We start from the raw sequence: 15,891 nt of genomic DNA, 5'->3' as shown, positions 1-15,891 counted from the left end.
TCATCCCTCAAGAGTCTGATGTTCAAGTGCGGCCGCGAGACGGATTTGAAACAAACTTCTGAGACAAATTGTTTCCGGGAAGGCCGGTTGGGAGTTCGGACAATTCCTCTGAAATTCCCACAAAAAGACTTCATCTTATTTTCTAACAGCTTGTAAAGTATCTTCCCATTTCCAACACTCAGCAGCTGCCTGTGCTGCTTATGTGAGGGAAACAGTGAGCGGTCAGTTTTAACAATGCAGAAAAGACTCAATGGATATCCCAGGAATTTAAAATAAAAAGGAGTTATTGCTTTTCATTACTGTAGAAGCAAACTACAACAAAGGCATTTCCAAACCCACACTCCTTAAAATTATTTTAACATAGGTTAACAAAGATTTAATTCATTTTGGGGGAAAATGTTTAGGCAAGATTAGATAACCTACAGTACAGAAACAGGCCCTTCGAGTCCACACCGAATCTCCACAAAGTAACCCACCCAGACCCACTTCCCTCTGACTAAGACACCTAACACGATGGGCAATTCACCAGACCTGCACATCATTGTGACTGTGGGAGGAAACCCACGCAGACACAGGGAGAACATGCAAACTCCACACAGACAGCTCCCTGGTGCTGTGAGGGAGCAGTGCTAACCACTGAGCCACCGTGCCAGCCACGTTAGAACAATGTTAGAAAGCACACACAATCCCACAGTCAAAAGTATTTGAGAATGATTCACCTACCTCCTCTTACCATCTCGCTTTGCTGATTTTTCCAGAAGTACCCTGCGCCTTAAATACTCGTTCTGAAACTCGCTGGATTTTGCAGTGTGTTCTTTGATCAAATCAGTGGTTTTTTTGTGGTGTTTCTTCACCAGTTCCTTCATTTCTTTGTAGTGTTTTTTCTGGAGTTTCACAAATGGTTTTTGCTGTCTTAGCTCTTCCACGGTCTGGGCTTCCACCTCTGCAGCGGTTTACAAAAACCAATTGATCACATTAAATTGCTTTGCTTTGTCCCTCTTGTCGTTAGTAAATACCTAAGGCAATAGTTCAGAGTGCCATACAACATAATATGATGCATCCTCAATGAAATAGATACAACGATGAGGACTAATGGGTGCACATGAATACTTGAGCAGGATTTTGTTCGATTAGATTAGATTCCCTACAGGGTGGAAACAGGTCCGTTGGACGGACTCCACACTGACCCTCCGAAGAGTAACCCACCCAGTCTTATTACCCTCTAACTATTACCTAACACTACAGGCAATTTAGCATGGCCAATTCACCTGATATGCACATCTTTGGACTGTGGGAGGAAACCAGAGCACCCAAAGGAAACCCAGGCAGACACAGGGAGAATGTGCAAACTCCACACAGACAGTCGCTGGAATCGAACCTGTGACCTTGGTGCTGTGAGGCTGCAGTGCTAACCACTGAGCCACCGTGCCCACCATGCTGCAGGGCTAGATGAAAGAGGAGAGGAACTAATTGAATGCTCTTTCAAATGGTTGACACAGACATGATGGACTGTCATGTTCTACAATTCTACAAATCTCTTAAATTAATTTAACTTGTCCTTAAAAATGATGAGGCAAAAGTGAGGACTGCAGATGCTGGAAACCAGAGTATAGATTAGAATGGTGATGGAAAAGCACAGCAGGTCAGGCAGCATCCAAGAGGTAGGAAAATCGATGTTTCGGGCAAAAGCCCTTCATCAGGACTGATTAAAAACGATGAACTCAGTTAAATTTGAAGAGATGAAGATGGTTAGAATCTGTGATTAAGGGAAGTTATTGGACTTTCCAATAAGGAGTTTCAGGATTGAAGGTGATTTAGCGGTCTGGATCAGAAATTGGCGAGCTGAAAGAAGACAGAGGGTGTTGGTTGATGTGAATGTTCATCCTGGAGCTCAGTTAGCAGTGGTGTGCCGCAAGGATCTGTTTTGGGGCCACTGCTGTTTGTCATTTTTATAAATGATCTGGATGTGGGCGTGGAAGGATGGGCTAGTAAACTTGCAGATGACAGTAAGGTAGGCAAAGTTGTGGATATTGCCAAAGGATGTTGTGGGACATAGGTAGGAAATAGGTAGGATGCAGAGCTGGGCTGAGAAGTGAAAAATGGAGTTTAATGCGGAAAAGTGTGAGGTGGTTCACTTTGGAAGAAGTAACAGGAATGCAGAGTACTGGGCTATTGATAAAATTCTTGGCAGTGTAGATGAACGGAGAGATCTCGGTGGCCATGTGCATAAATCCCTGAAAGTTGCCACCCAGGTTGATAGCGTTGTTAAGAAGGCATATGGTGTGTTGGCATTTATTGGTAGAGGGATTGAGTTTCGTAGCCACGAGGTCATGCTTCAGCTGTACAAGACACTGGTAAGGCTGCACCTAGAGTATTGCATACAGTTCTGGTCACCGCATTATAGGAACGATGTGGAAGCTTTGGAAAGAGTTCAGACAAAATTTACCAGGATGTTGCCTGGAATGGAAGGAAGGTCTTATGAGGAAAGGCTGAGGGAACTGAGGCTGTTTTTGTTGGAGAGAAGAAAGTTGAGAGATGATTTAATTGAGACATATAAGATAATCAGAGGGTTAGACTGGGTGGACAGTGAGAGCCTTTCTCAACAGACGGTGATGGCTAACACGAGGGAACACAGCTTTAAATTGAGGGGTGATAGATGGACTGTGCACTGGGCATGAAGTTAGCACTTAAACTAATTTCGGTTTTAAGCTTTTTGTATTGTACTTCTAAGTTTGATGTATGCATCTGAGCAGCCTTTGAGTATTTTGGAATCCCAGCAATTTTATCACAATCTGATTGAACCCTTTGAAACTCAGCTCCATGTAACATCTCAGTTTTACAAAACTAAAGTTCAACTATCTGATTGTGACTGCTCTCTCCTGTCTCACCGTATCCTAACGACTTTAAACATGAGCTGGCAGCTTTGAAATGATATTGGGTGACAAATATATGATGCTTTCAGACTATTTTGCCTGCTGGTTTAACAGGAGTACAAAAAACAAGGGAATACACATAGTTGAAACAACAAACGATGCATGAATGTATTTGAATGATAAAGATGCTCCACGATACAGTTTACAAGTGAAGGTTGCTGTATGATCACTCAGAAAGAGAGCATTCATTTTGCTTTCTGTTTTTATTTTTTGTCCTCGCTCTACAGAAACTGAGACAAAAAAGTATTAGATAAAACTTTTCTCTTTCATTTATAAGCAAACAATGTGATTTAAATTGTACAGATGGCATTAATGCACCTCTTGTTTGCTGTAATTATACATTGCGTGTCTTTTCCTCATTTGAAACAAAATATATTTTTCAATGACTGTTCCAAATGGTGGCTTCTCTGTCAGTGATTATTAATATTGTAGCAATTTTATCACACCGATTGTCAAGTGAATAATAATCACGCCACAACCATGAATTTGTAACTGCATTTAGATTAGATTACTTACAGTGTGGAAACAGGCCCTTCGGCCCAACAAGTCCACACTCACCGAAGCGCAACCCACCCATACCCAGTCCCCTACATTTACCCCTTCACCTAACACTACAGGCAATTTAGCATGGCCAATTCACCTAACCTGCATAGCTTTGGACTGTGGGAGGAAACCAGAGCAAACATGCAAACTCCACGCAGTCAGTCGCCTGAGGCAGGAATTGAACCCGGGTCTCTGGCACTGTGAGGCAGCAGTGCTAACCACTGTGCCACCGTGCCTCCCACCTTGTCCTCTCTGCTTCTGTGTAAACTTGGATATACAGAAGTCTAATTTTTAAACAAAAGAGTCCATCAAATCAGGGTACAGCGCATGCATTTCATTCTTAATTCATCTCCATCTTTTTCTATATTTTAACATCTGGGATGAAAGTGATTTGAAGTCCTTGTGTCACGCAGAGTTTGTTAACAGCTTACCTGACAGGACGCTGTGCATGAGATCTTCTGCCTTACCAGTTGTCTTGACTGCAGCTAATGTACAACGTTTAAAAAAAAATTCAATTAGTAGAAAGGCTGCAAAAGCTTCTTAAAGAGAATTCTGTTGTGCTGAAGCTCACTTACCTGGTGGAGGCTGAACGTGGGTGACTTGCGTTGAGGGTTTGGATGTTTGGCTGGATGTGTGACTGACACCATTCTCCGTGAGAGCTGTCTTGGGATCATTATTAGGCTCTGTGGGAATGTCACCGGGTTCCGCCTGAGGGACGGACAAGAACAGCTTATTTAGGAATGAGGAAATCCATCAGTTCCACTGAATACAATGATTGCTGGATATCAACAAGACTATCCAACACTTGCTTTTGAACAAAAGCAAAACCCCTCCAACTCGCAGAAAAAAGGCCCGGTTTACTGCGTAAGTTCGAAACAAGGTTCCCACGACTGTTGCTGCACAATACTGATGTGAGACAATATCCGGATATATATGCATGAAGTTGGAACAAGTTTAAAAATAAAGCCCCTCAAATGAACCAGTCATTCCTGCCAAAAGCACTCTAAGAAAATCAGTACCTCAGTTCCGCAAATTGAGTAAACGAGATTGTGGTGTCCAATTTTTCGATACATATTTTCAACATTCTAATCCAGTCCTCTCCTCCACTGGTTCTGATTTAGGCTTGTTTAAGTCGGCATCTGATTATCCCTGTGAATCTGCAGTTGCTGTCTTTATTCTCTCTCTCTCTCTCTCTCTCACACACACACACTCACTTTAATTTAAACTCCCACCCTCTCTGCAGGCAATTCAGACTCTGTGATGGCCAAACTCTGATGACCCGTTGCCATGGCACCAGATTGAGTGGTCCTCTGTGCTTCAGTTTGGATTTTTCACTCCTTGATGGTAATTACAGCCAATCAACAGGAAAATAAAGCTCTTCCACAGCATTACCCAGTCCCACCAGTGTGCGAACTCGCGCTGAAATTATATGGGCAGGGACGGCTGAGACACATTTGTCATTTTATGATTCATGACTGAATGATTAATTATATATTTACCAGTGATTAGCAGCAATGCCATTTTTATATGCTTTGAAAAGGGAATAGGGGCAGTTAATGACTTTTATTTTGCAGTCCACTCCATACCCCTTTTTCTGTCAGGTCTGTCTTTTCTTTCTTTCATCTATAATATCAGCAGCACAGGGAGAAAGAGCAGCAATGTAATTTAGCCATAACTATTACATTTTCAAAGTTCGTCTCTCCCAGGAATGTACAACAGTTTAAACATCTTGTTTTGTTAAAAAAGAAATTGCCTGAAGCAGGGCTTATGCTCTTTGGATGCTGTCTGACCTGCTGTGCTTTCCCAGCAACACACTCTCGACTCTAACCATCCTCTGCTATTGCCTATGGGCGGCACGGTGCCTCACAGCACCAAGGACCTGGGTTCGATTCCCGCCTCGCGTGACTGTCTGCGTGGGTTTCCACCGGTTTCCTCCCACAATCCAAAGATTTGTAGGTTAGGTGAGTTGGCCATGCTAAATTGCCCATTGTGTTAGGTGCATTACTCAGGGGTAAATATAGGGGAGGGAGTGGGGGATCTTTGGAGGGGTGGTGTGGACATGTTGAGCGAAAGAGCCTGTTTCCACATTGTAGGGAATCTAATCTAATCTCCAGCATTTGCAATCCTCACTTTCCCCTGAAAAAATTCCTTTTCTTTTTTGACTCTTCAAAAGTTCTCTATGAAACACAGTGAAAGATTCATAGAACTGTACAGCATGGAAACAGACCCTTCAGTCCAGCTGGTCCACGTCAACCAGATATCCTAAATGAATTTAGTGCCATTTACCAGCATTTGGCCCTAAACCCTTCCTACTCATCTACCCATCCGGATGCCTTTTAAATGTTGTAATTGTACCAGCCTCCACCACTTCCTCAGGCAGCTCATTCCATACACGTACCGCCCTCTGTGTGAAAAAGCTGTTCCTTCGGTCTCTTTTAAATCTTTCCCCTTTCACCTTAAACCTATGCCGTCTGGTTCTGGACTTCCCCACCCCGGGAAAAAGACCTTGTCCATTTACCCTATCCATGCCCCTCATGATTTTATAAACCTCTGTGAGGTCATCCCTCAGCCTCTGATGCTCCAGGGAAAATAGCCCCAGACTGTTCAGCCTCACCTTATAATTGAAAACCTCCAACCCTAGCAACATGCTTTTAATTTTTTTTCCAAACCCTTTCTAGTTTCACAACATCTTTCCAAAGCAGGGAGACCAGTTCTGAATGCAGTATGCCATAAGTTCATTTTCTGGTCAGTGATAACTCCAAGAAAATTGGCAGTAAGGGATTCATTGATGGTAACACCATTGAATGTCAAGTGGTTACGGTGAGATTGGCTCTAATTGGAGATCTCAATGAAGATGAGGATCGATCGAGACTGTGTCATAACCTAATTTACTTTTCATCTTTGCTGCACTATTACACCTCACCATCAACAAACTGCACTTAGGCACTGAGAGAATCTACAGAACAGGCTGAAAATAATTTGTACACCACCAGCTTCACTCCAAACAGAGTCTTGTCAATCACTTCTCAAAGCCAATGAGAAACTGGAGCTTTCCCTGGATGCCTGGAAAACCTAGGATCTCTTTAACCAGCTACAGCGCCTTCCTCTGGCCTCCTCCTGCCCCTGCACTCATCCATTAAGGTGCGACAGTTGAAAACATGAAACATTTTCCATATTGTGGGCGGCCTCTCTTAATGAAGAAACACAGAGATGGGGAAATTCACCATCACCTCCACTCTGCCAGCCCAACCCTCTGCCGACTGAGTATTTGAGGATCAGGATCGCAAAGTTGAGGCTGATGTCACGTCCTACTGGGCAGCAGAAATCTCCAAATACCTTCATTCAATGGAGACTTGGGTCACATATCTCAGGAAGTATGTACTGACCCTGGAGCGTGTTCAGAGGAGATTCAAGAGAATGGTCCCAGGAATGAAAAGCTTAACATATGAGGAATGTTTGAGGACTCTGGGTTTATACTCGATGGAGTTTAGAAGGATGAGGAGGGATCTAATTGAAACTTACAGAATACTGAATGGCCTGAACAGAGTAGATGTTGGAGAGATACTTCCACTGGTAGGAGAGACTAGGACCCGAGGGCACAGTCTTAGAGTAAAGGGAAGACCTTTTTAGAATGGAAATAAGGGGAAACGTCTTCAGCCAGAGAGTGGGGAATCTATGGAATTCACTGCCATAGAAGGCTGTGGAGGCCGGGTAATTGAGCATACTTAAGACTGAGATAGATACATTCTTGAGTATCAAGGGGATCTCATGGGGAGAAAGTGGGAGAATGGGGTTGAGAAACTTATCAGCCATGATTGAATGGCAGTACAGATGCAATGGGCTGAATGGCCTGACTTCTGCTCCTATGTCTTATGGTCTAATCTACAGCAGTCACTTCAGAGCACTGGAGGGGTATCAGCAGTGACGCCATCCACAACATCCTCCAAAACCAGTGGCAGCAAAGGTGTTCCAACAACCAGTGTCCTTTCCCAGGCAAAAACAGCCAGCAGAAAGGCTGAAGTCACTCAAAGCCAGCTCTCCTAGACAGGGCATGTCATTCAGGTGCCAACCGCCTTACTTGGCACTCAGCAGCGGCCAAAGAATCCCAGTCGGACAACGGGAATGCTCTAGGGAAGTTTGCAAAGCATTGCTGAAGGGATCAGACACTGCTGCCTACTCATGCGAGTTCCTGGCATGTGGCCGGCCAAAGTGGGCAAGGTTCCCACAGGAACGGACCAACTGAACCAGTTGGCAGACTCTGCCAGCAACATGCAGTGGCAAAGTTGAGGCACAGGACGAGGTAGGAGAACCACCGAACACCTCATTAGCTCATGCCCCCAAGCACTACCTTGCCCCTACATGTGGCAGAACATGCAGTAGGCTTTGGGCCTATCAAATTGAATAGAATCAATTCACTGTTGATCCTGGAGGACAGCCTAAGGAGAGGCTGATCTTAATAAACATGAGAGCAAATTCCCTGACCCTGTACCTCCAATAGGAATGGGTTGCAGAGTCAGTGTTGCAGTGTTGAATCCTCTATTCTACCCAGCCCTCGTCTCTGAGTGTACTATCTCTACGAGAGTGCAGAGTTGCCAATGTTTTTGCCTCTGCATCACGTACAAAAGAAAACGCCACAAGACTGAGATGCAGTTCTACAGATGCAAGATGTTCTGCCTTTTGCTGGGAGGCAGTTTCCTCTCTGGCACAAGTCAGAACAGGGGTTTAACTCTAGAGGCCAGTACTAACCTACTTCTGCAGGTGGACATTAGAACCAGACAGCAGAGAAGGAAACCATTTTATCAGAAGAAATACAGAGGAAAGGCCGTGTTTGGAGATCCCTATAATCGAGAGCTCTCCAGGATCAGGTACAAGAGCTTAATCAGGTACAAGTGCAGGAAGGTTTGAAACTTTTGGAGTAATTTATGTTAAAACAATGCACCATATTGTGATGATCTGGAAATGCATTGTCTGAAAGGTGGGTAGAAGGCAGATTCCCTGGAACGTGCGCAAATAGAATTGGATGAATATTTGAAAAGAGCAGGATTCGGGAAAGATTAGGTTAGAACAGGATAAGAATCGAATAGCTGTTAAAGGCATGATGGGCCGAATGGCCACTTTCTGAGCCTAATGAGTTTGTCTGGTGACCTTAGGTATCCTGAAAGAATCAGTCTCACGTTCCTTCACATAAACACCCACAGGGAAGTTATAACTCCAGTCTTTTCTCAACCTAATTTTCAAAAACATTCACTTAATGAAATGCCCAAGGTTAAGGGGGTAAAACTCTGTCCAGGTTTGAGGGTAAACAGCCTGCTTTTGACTCATCCCAAAGATGGCAAGACAGATGTACGGGGAGAGACTGTCTCAGTTAGGAACGCATTTATAGCAGTTTAGAAAAATGAGTGGGACTGTGGGGGATCTCATAGAAGCTCGCAAAATTCTATTAAGACTAGACTGAGTAATGCAGAAAGGATGTTTCCGATGACCTGGGACCCCAGAATACAGGGTAGGACCTCAAAGACTGAGGTGAGGCGAAATTTCCTCGCCCAAGGAGAGATGGTGAGTCTGTGGAATTCTCTGCCACAGAAAGCAGTTGAGGCCAAAACATTTGATGTTTTTAAGAAGAAGTTAGTTATAATTCTTAGGGCTGAAGGGATCAAAGGCTATGGGGAGAAAGCGGGAGCAGGGGACTGAGTTGGATGTTCAGCCATGATCGTATTAAATGGTGGAGCAGGCTCGAAGGGCCGGCTGGCCTTCTTCTCTTTTCTATGTTCCAATCTTTCTTTGACTTACACTTAGAAACAGTTGCTCATTTGTCACTAGGAAAGTTGCCAACTCTGTCCAGAAACACTCCTGGAGATCCCATGGCAGGACCTCCTCCTGAAAATTGTGAACAGCCCACACTTTGCTCATTGGTCACCCACTATGTCTATCTTCTCAATGTCCTGCCTTTACGCTCTTCGTAACCCGATTGGAAAACTTCCTGCTTTCAGCCAAACAGCCCTTTCTTTCCCATCCCCAGACTAATGGGCAAAGTTGTTGAAAGAATTGTTTAACATGTAAAAGGGATGAGAGAATTCTGGGGGTAGCTTGGAGAGACTGGCTTTGTCCTCCTTACTTTGTTCATGTGGTGTGGCCCTTGCTGGCCAGGTCAGTCACCCTGGGGAAGGTGCTGCTTTCCTGAGTTCTGGAAAGATGACAGGAGATCGATGATAAAGGCTGTCAAAATCACGAGGGATTGAGACCGAGAGATATTCACTCTTCCCTTGGCGGAATGCTCAAAAACATGAGGACGTCAATTTCTGCCAATTGGCAGAAAAAGGCCGTAGCCGACGCGAGAAAGAATTTTGTCACACACCAAGTAGCTAAGATGCCACTGACAGAGAGTGTGGTGGAAGTGGATGTGATCAAGGGTTTATAAGCATCCTGGAGAGAGAGAGAAAGAGAGCGAGAGAGAGAGAGAAAGAGAGCGAGAGAGACAGAGAGAGAGAGGAAGAGGGAGAGAAAAATGGGGGAAAAGAGAGAGAGTGAGAGAGAGTGGGGGGGAGAAATGAAGGGGGTAGAGAGAGAGTGGGGGGAGAGGAGAGAGAGAGTGAAGGGGAGAGAGATGAGGGAGAGAGAGGGGGGGAGGGGGTGGGAGAGCGAAAGTGGGAGTGAGACGGGTAAGAGATGAGGTAGACAGAAAGGGTGAGAGAGAGGGGCAGATGGAGGGGGAGAGAGGGAGAGAAAGTGGGGAAGAGAGAGACAGAGAGAGGGGGAGAGAGAGAGAGAGACAAAGGGAGAGGCAGGGAGGACATTGCCAGGCTACAAGGGTATTTTGAAAGTGTGGTGCTAGAAAAGCACAGCAGGTAAGGCAGCATCCGAGGAGCAGGAGAATCGACGTTTTGGGCAAAAGCCCTTCATCAGGAATGAGGCAGGGAGCTGCGGGTTGGAGAGATAAATGGGAGGGGGTTGGGGCTGGGGTGAAGGTAGCTGAGAGTGTAGTAGGTGGATGGAAGTGGGGGTAAAGGTGATAGGTCGGAGGGGAGGGTGGAGTGGATAGGTGGGAAGAGAGATGGACAGGTTGGACAGGTCATGAGGGTGGTGCCAAATTGGAAGGTTAGATCTGGGATTAAGGTGGGGGGAGGGGAAATGAGGAAACTGATGAAATCCACATTGATGCCATGGGGCTGGAGGGTACCAAGGCGGAAGATGAGGTGTTCTTCCTCCAGACGTCGGGTGGTTAGTGAGTGGCGATGGAGGAGGCCCAGGACCTGCATATCTTTGGCGGAGTGGGAGGGGGAGTTGAAGTGTTCGGCTACGAGGTGGTGGGGTTGGTGGTGCGGGTGTCCCGGAGAAGTTCTCTGAAGCGCTCTGTGAGGAGGCGTCCTGTCTCCCCAATGTAGAGCCCCGATGCAGTCTCCTCTACATTCGCCTACAGGGCTAGTGTGGCAGGAGGTGGGAGGGGGTGGAGACTGAGTGACCTACTCATGCAGAGGGCCATCAGTGGCACAACCAAACAATCGCGTGTGCTGACGTCATTCTAAGGCTCCACACTGCCTCTGAGATCTTTCTCCCTGGAATGTCCTGGAGATTATGCTTGGATTCCCGGAGTCCCATGGGACAGTTTGGAGCGTTGTCAACAGACAGAGTAATAGCCTGGAATTGGTATTTGCAATATAAGCTTTATCATTAATTTGACTTTACCACTTGCAATGCAAGAAAAATCATTGTTTCTTTTCCAATTGAACACAGATTAGCTCTTCACCCACACAGCATCCTTGCAGGATATTATGGTTGTGGGGTGGGGAGCAAGTTACTTTCTGGGCCATTGACTTTCACTTTGGGGAGATGAGAATTCCCTTAAATCTACCTGACAGGGCTTCAGGCGAGATCTTTTTCAGATAAACCACACCTCAAATAGTCCGGCACTCCCCGGGAGAATCAGTCTTGATTTCCATGATTCAAGTCCTGGAATCAGCCTTGAACCCACAACATTCTGACTCAGAGGTGAGTGTGCTGCCCCCGAGTCATAACTGACACACACGCCGGCACCCAACGGAGAGGGGCAGTAATTCGTACACGCAAACACAACTGTTGCAAAGCCCAGAGCTGGGGATACTCACTGAATCTTGGTTGAGTCTTGCTATGCCAAGCACAGAGCAGCTCACTGGCTGCCTGTTGTTACCCAGGTCTTCGTCGAGCTTGTCAGAGGACATCCTTTGACTCGCCTGAACACTGACCGGCATTGCCTCCACCTCCCTGATCAAATTTATAAGTGTTTCTGCAGTCTCTTTTCGAAAGCTCTGAGTCACCAAAACTCTCCGGTTATCATGAGAGCCACTGAGTCATGGTCTCCTGGCAACCACAGGAATTACAGCTCCCAGCTAATCACCTGCCGCAAGTCAGCGTGAAGAGATTTCCACTGGACATTGGGGACAAGCTCTGAAAACTGGCACTATCCAAACCAACCAAAAAGGTGTCGTTCAACCTTAGGTTACCATCCACATACAGACCCATGCCTGGGAACAACTGTTCACAGTTTTAAAGTCAAGAGAAAGAGGAATAAAAGCTTATTTCCAGCCACTGTTGCATCAACAAAACTATTCAAGTGTGATGGTAATACCTGTGCTTTGCCCTTTTCCTCCAAACCCTTTCATCATTTCTGTCCCTTTTCCCCTTTTTCTCGCCCTTTCTGTTGCCACCATCTTTTCCTCTCCGTTTCTCATTGTTGCTCTCCCCCTCCACCTCCATTATTTGCTTTCTTTCCTTCATTTTTCTCTTTTCTCCTTTCTTTCTTTCCCCTGTCTGAGTGTTCAGAATTTTGTCACGCACCGAGTGGTTAAGACGCCGCTGCCCGAGAGTGTGAGAGAGGGAGAGAGAGAAAGAGAGAGAGAGAGAGAGACAGACAGACAGACAGAGAGCCAGAGACAGAGAGAGAGAGAGAGAGAGAGGGAGAGAGACGGAGGGGGAGGAAGTGAGGAAACCAAGAAACCAAATGGATGAAAGACATACCCAGAATCCACTGCCACAGTGAAAGGTCCCTATCAAATCTACAGGGCTTATAATTATCAGATAGCTCTGACACCCACTCCTAAATACCTGACTGCTGCCTATAAGGCACCAGTTAGGAGTGTAATCAAATACTCTCCACATGGCTGGATGAGTGTAGCTCCAACAACATTCAAGGAGCTCCACATCACTGCAGGATTAAGACGCCCGCTTGATTGGTACCCCCTTCACCATGCCCTCCCTGCTCCACTGATGCACAGTGGCAGCTGTGTGTGCTAGCTTTGAGATGATTGCTGATCGAGTGGTGGTACAAAGGACACTATCATGGATGGAGCAAGAAGAACAAGGCTGAGGTTGGCAAGATTAGGCCCGGATAATATCTTGGGGGTGAGGTACAGGCCTGCTGACGTTTCCATGAGCTCTTTGGAGAACGTAAAATGGATACAGAGAGGTAGATATAGACTGCAGAGGTTAATTGGATTAAATAACACTGTCAGTATGATAGGTCTACGTGCTGCCCCATATAATAGCTCATGTAATGTATGCCACAGAGATTGGGTTCTTACTGAGACAGATGTCTTGAATTTTATGAACAACACTAACAATTTGATATAAAATATATACATAGTCAGATCTCTGTGCTTATTGATGCATGACATGTATGACTGATTGACTGAACACACTACACTGACTCTATCACCCAGAGGGAATACCCGAAGGTACTGTTACAGGAATGTCATGTAACGGTTTCAAAGGAATGCTTCCTGAATGTGCATAATACACTAGAGGCTATCAAAGAATGCTTCAAATCTAAGTAGGCAGCGAGACAGTAAAAGGCTCAGGAGTCCGAAGATGTGCAGGTTAGGTGGATTAGCCATGCTACATTGCCCACGGGTTAGCTGGATAGGCCACGCGAAATGCAGAGTTACAGAGATAGGGTCTTGGTGGGATGCTCTTTGGAAAGTCAGTGTGGACTTGATGGGCCGAATGGCCTGCTTCCATCCTGTAGGGATTCTATGAGTATTGACAGCCTGTGGTTTGACGTGGGGTGAGGTGAGGTTCTGTAGATGGGGGAAGAAATTGCAGTCTGACTGAAGATTGGGGGTGGGCAAGGGGGAGGGGTACAGGAACAAGATGAGAAGCTGGGTAAATAGGATCTCAGAGGGAACAGGAGGAATGGAACTGAATGGATCGAAAGCAAGTTAAAATTTTCCCGTGAATGGACACAGAAGAAAAAACTAAGCAGCTCCTATAGACAGATTTTGGCCATACATGCAGACCACCTCCTACTCCAACTCCCTTGCAACATTTGTCTCAAAAACTTATCATTCTCAGTACAGTACAAACAGTCCTTGAAATTTCCAAAGAAATGTTACAACACCTGATTCAACAACTACTAACCCAAAGGTGCAAAAGTTTACTGGTTTAACAACTTTACCCAACAATGCTATTGCACTTCACAAAGTGGTGCTCACAAGTTCACCAGGAATAGCCTTTTAGCTTTCGTTTGGAAGAAGTGAGATGCGCTCTGTTTAGGAATGTGAAGTGGAGTGGGTCTGGTGCCTGCTTTGCAATGTTGAACACATGGCACATGGGCCATAACATGGGCACCACGGTAGCCCAGTGTTTAGCACTGCTGCCTCACGGCGCCAGGGACCTGGATTCGATTCCAGCCTCAGGCGACTGTCTGTGTGGAGTTTGCACATTCTCCCCATGTCTGTGTGGGTTTCCTCCGAGTGCTCTAGTTTCCTCCCACAAAGCCATGTAGGATAGGTGAATTGGTCGTGTTAAATTGCCCCATTGTGTCTTGGAGGAAGTGCAGGTTAGGTGGGTTAGCCATGGGAAATACAGGGACGGGGTGAGATGCTCTTCAGAGGGTTGGTGTGACTCAATGGGCTGAATGGCCTGTTTTCACACTGTAGAGATTCTGTATGTTCAACATCTCACTTACACACTGCTTTTAGCACTTTCATTTGTGGAATGCGGCTGTCCCTAATCCCTAATTGCCATTGAAAAGGTGATGAGCTGTCTTCCTCACCTCCCTGGGGGGTGTTTGGCAGAGGAGAGGAGGCTATATTCGGCCATTTTGAGGGCATTTAAGAGTCAACCATTCTGCAATGTGTCTGATGGCACCTCTCGGCCAGACCAGGTAAGGATCTGTGGAGTTCTTAACCACATGGGACTGCCAAAATTAGGTCATTAACTACACTCAATGCTGCAATAGAGTTTTAGTCAATCAGGGTATCAAAGAGTTTCGGGGGAAAAGCAGATCAGCCTTGACCTCTTTGGATAGCCGAGCAGACTCAATGGGCTGAATGGGCACACTGGAGGGATTCTAGGATTCCACAAGTTTTGAGAGCCTGTGGCTTGAAGTGGGGTGAGGGTGGTAAATGTCCTTCCCTAAAAGGACATCAGTGGACTGGACAAGTTTTTACGACAATTCAGTCATGACAGAGTGAGCTTTTACAAGTTTTTTTTATTCCACATTTGCTGAATTAAATTGAATGTCAATCCCAAGAGTCTGGATTGTTTTGTCAGGGATAACCCTCACTTGGCTATCTTTCCCGACAAGCGAGTGCCCAGATACAAAACAGTAAACACCAAGTGCAGGAGATCGATCAGTCCCAGGGGAAGGAGAGGCACAGTTCATGTGGTGACGTTGACTTGCTCAGTTGGCTGCATAGCTCGTTGGTAATGCAGAGTGACACCAACATCCATGAGTTCGATTGCCACACCAGCTGAGATAATTGTTAAAGGATTCTCCTTTTCAACATCTCCCCTCACCTGAGGCAGGTAAAACCAACACCACAGAGTCAGACAGCACGGAAACAGAGCCTTCGGTCCGTACCGATCATAATCCCAAGCTAAATTGGTCTCACCTGCCTGCACCTGGCCCATATCCCTCCAAACCTTTCCTATCCGTGTACTTCTCTGAGTATCATTTACATATTGCAACTGTACCTGCATCCACCACTTTCTCTGGAAGTTCATTCCACACACAAACCAATGTGTAAAAACGTTGCCCTTCATGCCTCTTTTAAATCTTTCTCCTCTCATCTGAAAAATATGCCCTCAGTCTTGAAATCTCCCACCCTCAGGAGAAGACACCTGCCATTCACCTTATCTAACCCCTCATGATTTCATAAACCTTCTTAAAATCACCCCTCAACCTCCTATGCCCCAATGAAAAAGTCCCAACCTCTCCTTATAAATCAAACCCTCCTTTCCCAGCAACATCCTGTTAAATCTCTTCTGAACCCTCTCCAGCTTGGTAACAGCCTTCGTATAACAGAACTGGACAAAGTATTCCAGAATAGGCCTCACCAATGTCCTGTACAGCCTCAACATAATGTCTCAACTCCTCAACTCAAAGGTTTGAGCAATGAAGGCAAGCATGCTCAACGCCTTCTTAACCACCCTGTCGACA

At 45.7% G+C, this 15,891-nt stretch overlaps 1 protein-coding gene across 2 annotated transcripts in view; it reads right to left on the bottom strand.

Annotated features, from left to right (window-relative positions):
* Positions 1-15,891, bottom strand: part of plcb1 (phospholipase C beta 1) — an 867,193-nt gene that overhangs the window by 86,108 nt on the left and 765,194 nt on the right. For both annotated transcript variants that reach the window (XM_043696584.2, XM_043696585.2), the window contains exons 25-27: positions 4,052-4,184; positions 3,908-3,961; positions 724-943 (exon numbers count right to left, since the gene is read on the bottom strand). In XM_043696584.2, the coding sequence (XP_043552519.1) occupies positions 724-943; positions 3,908-3,961; positions 4,052-4,184 (407 nt within the window). The remainder of the gene's footprint in view (positions 1-723; positions 944-3,907; positions 3,962-4,051; positions 4,185-15,891) is intronic.

This window comes from Chiloscyllium plagiosum, unplaced genomic scaffold (genome assembly GCF_037043375.1).
Source record: "Chiloscyllium plagiosum isolate Xiang-an unplaced genomic scaffold, Cpla_swu_hap1 HiC_scaffold_10, whole genome shotgun sequence".
Classification (NCBI taxonomy): Eukaryota; Metazoa; Chordata; class Chondrichthyes; order Orectolobiformes; family Hemiscylliidae; genus Chiloscyllium; species Chiloscyllium plagiosum.
The sequence above is the reverse complement of the archived record's forward strand: the minus strand, read 5'-3'. Positions and strand labels throughout refer to the sequence as shown.